The 6,620-nt window shown below is 47.3% G+C and overlaps 1 protein-coding gene across 1 annotated transcript; it reads left to right on the forward strand.

The window, feature by feature from the left end:
- The first annotated feature begins 1,821 nt into the window (after positions 1 to 1,821).
- Positions 1,822 to 6,620, forward strand: ARPC5 (actin related protein 2/3 complex subunit 5). Its single transcript, XM_076339588.1, has 4 exons — positions 1,822 to 2,002; positions 2,749 to 2,821; positions 4,631 to 4,807; positions 5,344 to 6,620. Exons 1-4 carry the CDS (start codon positions 1,860 to 1,862, stop codon positions 5,404 to 5,406), a joined length of 456 nt encoding a protein of 151 aa, XP_076195703.1. The 5' UTR covers positions 1,822 to 1,859; the 3' UTR covers positions 5,407 to 6,620.

Raw genomic sequence — 6,620 nt, forward strand, 5'->3', positions numbered from 1 at the left:
TTCAATGAAACTCATAATTCTGAAATGTTTCCAAGCGGCAGACACCTACTCTGAAGATGATACAAATCGAACTGCTTTCAGGCTGTAAAACTGAGATCACAGATGGCAAAAAAACCCCACCAGTAAAGTCACCTCCTACAAAAGTTAACCCACAGAATAACTGTGGATCTCAAATAACTGAGTATGAAGATAACATGCTTTTATTTTAGTCCTATACCTTTCAAACATAAACCCCTAGCAGTAAAACCTCAGTATCTTCTGTGGTTATTAATAATAATAATAATAATAATTCTGTTAATTAATCCTCCTGCGATTAATTTATTTGTTGCCCTCAAGCCAATTTCTACCAGAAAAATGTAAACAGTCCACAAGCTACAACCATAACTACAGCCGGATTGTAGCTTCCCAGCTGAGGCAACTTTGGTGGAACACATGACATATAGCCTAAATTCCTCCTGTATCAAGAAGGTGGTTCTGCAGGTAAGGCTGATATATGAATAAAGTTTTCCCACCAGCTGTTTTCTTAATAATTGGGGTTTTTATAGACATGTATATATATGTGTGTATGTATATATATTTTTTTTCTACGGCCGCTGCCTTCCATTAAGAGGAACCTCACAAAGCTGTGTGATTTTCTAATTAGTATGAAATATCTAATAAGATAATATAGATAACACAGATCTACACAGGCCAAGCATAATTTGAAAAACAAAAAAATGTTCCTATCATTTAAAGCAGTGTTTTCGCTTTGTGATTCAATATATGTTATTATATTAAAGGTTTTAAAGAACGGGGCAAGTGACGTCAAGAACATGTTCCCCAGCAAACATGGGTTCCTTCCCAGGTAATGTCTGTTGTGAACAAACACATCGGTTAATTTTGTAGAAGCCAGTGCTTCTGCTCCTCTCTTACTCTTCTTGTGGTCACAGCTATTATGTATCTGAGTAAAAAAAAGAGGCTGCTTCCCAGTGTGACCTTAAACACCCTTCACTTCAGCAGAGGTGACCCTGCTTGGAAACTCAAAACATTTTTGTGGGTCTCTTACGTGTAATGGAGGCAGAGATGTGCTAGAATCCACCAGAGCACTTACTTTTACAACGCCTAGGAGCTTTTTAGAAAAGCTTTCTGGAATTAGATCACACTTGTTCTGCACTGTCTGATAAAATGTTAGCTGACATGATCACAAGAAGCCGTCTGTGCTGCAGTGTCAGGGTGATTCTTTTGCCAAGAAACATAAGGCCAATGCTATTTTTTAACTCTCGGAGTAACAAAGCAGTGTTTGAGCTCTTGCTTCCACTGTCACCAAGCTCAGAGCCAAACCTCGTACATCAATCCCAGGGCGCTATATTGGCGCTCCGTTGTGCGACCTCCGCTTCGTGCCCCCAACAGGCCTGTGAGAGGGCGGCGGGGCGCTGCCTTGCTCGCACCCATCTGAAAACCGGACCACAGTTGATCCTAGGCGACATCGCGTACCATCGCCAGGTCCGCCGGGAGAGGTCGCTGCCGGGCTCTACCAAGTCTGCTCTGAGCCGACGGCGGCCTGTGCTCACACTCCACCGCACCCGTAACCGCGGCCACCCGTAACCGTGGCGCCCGTAACCGTGGCGCCCGTAACCGCGGCGCCCGTAACCGCGGCCACGCAGCTCGCAGACGACCAATGGGAGCTCGCCTTCCGCGCCGTTCAATCACTCCTCTCCCTCTTGCGCCCCCTCGCGCCGCCAGCGGTCGGCCTCCCCTCAGCGCGCCTGCGCAGAGAGCGCGCCCCGGCTCGCGCGTGCGCCCGAGGGCAGGCGGGCGGGGGCGGTGCGGCGGCGGGCGCCTGCGCGGAGCGGCGGGCGGCGGCGGCCAGTGGGGTGACCATGGCGAAGCACACGGTGTCGTCGGCGCGGTTCCGCCGGGTGGATGTGGACGAGTACGACGAGAACAAGTTCGTGGATGAGGAGGAAGGAGGCGACGGGCAAGCGGGGCCCGATGAAGGCGAGGTGGACTCGTGCCTGCGGCAATATCCTTCCGCCGCCGGGCGGGAAAAAGTCCCGTCAGGAGCGGCCGCGGCGGGGGGGGGGCGGGGAGCGGGCGCGGCGTCCGCCGCCGCCGGGGCTGCCTTTTATGGGAACGTCCGTGCCCGGCCGTGTCCTGAGGGGGGGCCGGGGCTGGCGGGGGGAAGGGGCCGGGGGCTGACAGGAGGAGGGCGGCCCCGCTTCCTCCCCCTCACGGCAGAGGCAGCGGTGTCTGGGAGGTGTCTTATGGGGGGGCGGGGGAAAGCGGCAAGAGGAATGGAGGAAGGGGGTTTCCTGTGGCGGAAAGGAGAGCTCCGTGTGCCCGCTCCTACTGCCGGCTTCCCTGGCTGGCTGGCTCGTGGAGTAGCTCTTCCCACCGGCCGCTGCCGGGTCGCTGTCCCGGCAGCTGTTGGAGGTGGATGTGCCAAGCTGAGGCCTGTTCTTGAGGGCTACAAATTGGAGAAGTGGTGGAGAATACTTTCTTTTACTTGGATCCTCATTCAACGAAGGGCCTAAGAAGTATTCTCCAATACTGGAACTGTACAGCTTCTTGTTGGTGCTGCTCCTTCCTCAGATGGCCTAATAATTGCTACCTTACACTTGAATCTGTGCTATCTGTTGAGGGAATCGTTGCATCCACTGAACCTTAAGTATTTTCAGTCATGCACAAGCCAGCTACAAGTATCACTGTCCTGGAGCTGGTTCTGTTGATTTCCAAATATTTGGTGTCTGGTCCTTAACCATCTGGCACAGGGAACATGATGGCAGCACTACAGGCAGCTCTGAAGAACCCTCCTATCAACACAAAGAACCAGGCAGTGAAGGTGAAATAGTAACTCACTCACTCGTGGGTTACTCCTTAAAAATCCTTTCCTGTTTCTATAACCCCTACCCCACCAACCCTGCCAGCTGTACTTTGAGGAAGCCAAGGAAGCTGGTTTTAGGGTATTCCCGATGCTGAAACATCCATGACCTCTGGTGTTTTAATCTTGTTCAAAATACCGTAGCTCAGATGTCATCTGTCCACGTACCTTTAACTTAGTGCTAGATCAGGTTTTGTGTGTTCTCCTACATGCCTTGGTTGTATATTGTGTGCCCTGGCTAACTCCACACATCACCAGGTGCCCATGTCTGATCCAGACCTGGCAGCACATAGATGTAGTTGGTCCTGAATGATCAAGGAACCACAACTGTAGTCGTCACCGCTGACTAATGAAACTCTGCTAGCGCAGCCAGACCGTGAACCTACAAAAAAGGAAGAACTGATGGTTATCGCATCCAATCAAAATTAAGCCATTAAAACCTCAGAAAACGCAAGCAGTCCCCCTGTGACAGAATATAGGAGCCCGCTGCGTGCATGTATTTCTGAATCTCCCCAGAATAAACCTTGAATGGCTTATGATTGCAGCAGTGAGACGAGGCAGATAAGATGTGGAACTGCCCAGATGGTGAGCGCCTGCAGAGGTCTGTTCGCCCTGCTTGATGAGAGTCCCACGGGCATGTTTCTGTGCTGCTCTGGCACCAGGCTGTCCTTACCAGGCCACCGGTGGAGATTTTTTCACCTAGCCCCAGCTCTTTCCTGATAGGTTTCACAGGGTTTTGAGAACCAGCTGTTTGTTACAGATAGTGCTGTATAAGAGATTGAACAGCTTTGTCCTCACATGAATGACTTGTTTCCATTAGCTCTGTATTGATGGATTTAAGAATACACTGTGAAGGCAGTGGAATTGAAGAGGGCAGAGTGACTGAATTTTAATGTTTGGCTTCATTTTTAGTTGATCTCATGGAACTTTTATGGTTTTACTTACAGTTCTTCATGTGAGGTCTTGCTAAGCCAAGCGGCTATGGGATATTTAATTGAACAAGAAAACTAACCCATAATTTCTGTAGGAGGAAGCTGCTTGAAGTATTTGTATAATGGAATTACTCAAAAGTCCAACAAACCCAAGACCTTTTTCTTTTATCCTCCCTCAGTTAGTGATGGATGAACAGGAGGAGCTGCTTTTTGCTGATTACATGGCTAATCTGCCGCTGTAATCATGCCACGCACATTCCTGGGCCTGAAATGACATCCAGATCAACTTGCAAACGGTTATTAATGCAAAATATTAATGCTGCCAGTTTGCATCCTGTGTGCCCGGGACAAAAGTTGACTGTTTTGAAAACGTGTGGCTTCCCGCAGTGACCTCTTCCAGGCTGGCCAATGGCATTTCCATGGTATACAATAGTTGTATCTCATTAAACAGTACAAAGGCATAGAAAAGGCTCTGGTGGCAAGGGAGGCCAGACAAGTACTTAATTCTTATAATTCTTTTGGAACTTTCCAGATCTTGAGTTTCGATACAAAAATTTAGTATTTAGCCATAACCTCATTTAATAGGTGGAGAATTGCAAGCAGAGAGGCAGAAAACCTAAAACAGGACAAACGCGTTAAACCCTTTTATGCTGTTTATCGTTGGGAGGACGTATCTGTTATACAGTATTGTCACAAGATTTGTGCACAAACTGCCCTATTCAAACAGATTTTAGAATTGTTTAAAAAAATCTAGTTTTGTTTGTTGGAGAGATGAATAATATTTGAACCCACCTTATACAAGAATGAATGTATCTCTGCCTTCCTTATTTGTTGACAGGATCGTGCGGAAAGTATTGTCCTGAAGGTCCTCATCTCTTTCAAAGCCAACGATATTGAGAAGGCGGTGCAGTCGTTGGACAAGAACGGTGTCGACCTCCTAATGAAGTACATCTACAAAGGCTTTGAGAGCCCCTCTGACAACAGCAGCGCTGTGCTGCTGCAGTGGCACGAGAAGGTGCGTTTATGGGGTGTGCTCTTGCCTGGGTTATCTGTGGTAGCAGGTTCTTGGGTCCGAGGCATGCTCACCGAGCCTGGTAAGAACCGCCTTTCTGTCTGGTAAAACTGAAATGCTGTATTTCACGCCGTGAGGAGGGTACGGTCCTGCGAGCTCACCGCTGAGTTACATCATGTGCCTACTTACTCTGATTCCTTGGGTAAAGATTCCACAGTTAAAATTTGATTTTCTGTTAGACTGAGGCAAACAAAATGGTTCAATCCAGTGATTCAAGCAGATGGAAGTAGAATTTTCTTCCTAGAGGGAAGCAAAATTTGCAACTTGGTTATGCAGGGAAATAAAAGCTTGTTAAATAACTGTCTTCAAAGCAAATGCGATCATCCTTTTCTGTCATCCTGAGTGTGAGTGTTTCATTTTTAATGTAAAGAGCAGGGAGATGCTCATTTGAAATACAGTCGGGAAGCCTTTCTGATCAGCAGTTGTTTCAGCCTGTAGCTACCTTGACCTGGTGTTAATTGCCGTGTTTCTCTTCTCAGGCCCTTGCTGCTGGAGGAGTAGGGTCCATTGTCCGCGTTTTGACTGCCAGGAAAACGGTTTAAATCCAGCAGTGAGTGGTTGTCTGCCATCCACGGCGTGGGAAATGCTGGTACAAAACCCAAACAACCAAATGCCATTGCTGCCCTGTGGGCAGCGCCTGTCTCTCAGCTTGCCTTCTCGCTGCTTCTTTCCTACCTGACAAATAATGCATATCGTGATCTCTTTTTTTGTTAAATTCTGGAAAATTATGAAGGTGCAATTTTATTTCTAACAGGAATATTTGGTACTCGCGAACGTTTCAGTGACACATATAGCGACATATACAACTTCATGTTTAGGATGATTTGCATTTGTGTATAATGGCAGATTTGGACCTGACTTTCCGAGCAAATGCCGAGGGACGTAGAGCAATGTCTTAATTCTTTTCGCTAGCCAAGCAGTGTTTTGATGCAAGATCCATATTTGAGAAGTGGGGCAGCTATTAATATAGGTAACTGGACCATGTTTCCTTTGGTCAACCTCTGAACCTACAGCCGTGAATAGGACAGAAAGCAAAGGCTCCATTCCGACCCCAATTATCATTCCAGAGAGCTGAGTATTTTCCTTAACCTCACATCTCACGGCCTGTTCTGGTTCCTTGTGATCAGTCAAATGCTGGGTCTGCAGCAGGAAAGTCACAACGGGATGAAGTTGTCCGTCATGCAGTTTGAATGGTAGAATTTAAAAGGTTGATGGTCCATTTACGCTGGGGCCCAGCCCAGTGAACTTTTTTTACTTTGGGGAGCAAAGATCCTGAAGAAAAGAAAAAGCAGCTTTCACACAGCACATCACCTTTCAGCAACTTGAAAGTAATTTGATTTTGTCAAGCACAACAAAGTGGCTGCCTGGGGTAATCTGAGAAGTGCATACTGGTATCCACGCCATCCTTGCAAAGCTCCCATAGTTTGTTTTCTAGATCTGTAGGGTCTCAAAGGATACCAGACAGTTCACGATCCTGTTGCATTGTGCCACAGCGTGTTAGCTAGTGGGCGAATTGGGTTCCAAAATAAAGAGGAGTACTTTGAAAAGAATTAGGAAAGCCCAGGGCATCCCAGACCACAGATCGCCGTTGAAGGTTTAGGGCCAGGACTGAAATACGTGTTTTACATTCACCATTTTACTGCAGTTCAGTTGTGTAAAACTGTTGGGGAACTTGTGAAATCTTTGCTGTTTTTTGATATCTGCTTTTTTTGTAATAATAATAAAGACCAGACAATAAATCGTCACTGAATATTTA

The sequence above is a fragment of the Aptenodytes patagonicus genome, chromosome 5, assembly GCF_965638725.1.
Source record: "Aptenodytes patagonicus chromosome 5, bAptPat1.pri.cur, whole genome shotgun sequence".
In the NCBI taxonomy this organism is placed as follows: Eukaryota; Metazoa; Chordata; class Aves; order Sphenisciformes; family Spheniscidae; genus Aptenodytes; species Aptenodytes patagonicus.

Bases quoted from the DNA above. Each gene is read 5' to 3' on its own strand.
- ARPC5 (XM_076339588.1), top strand. From the start codon at position 1,860: ATGGCGAAGCACACGGTGTCGTCGGCGCGGTTCCGCCGGGTGGATGTG. The intron at 2,822-4,630 runs GTGAAATAGTAA...ATTTGTTGACAG, and splicing joins CAAAGAACCAGGCAGTGAAG to GATCGTGCGGAAAGTATTGT. The intron at 4,808-5,343 runs GTGCGTTTATGG...TTCTCTTCTCAG, and splicing joins TGCTGCAGTGGCACGAGAAG to GCCCTTGCTGCTGGAGGAGT.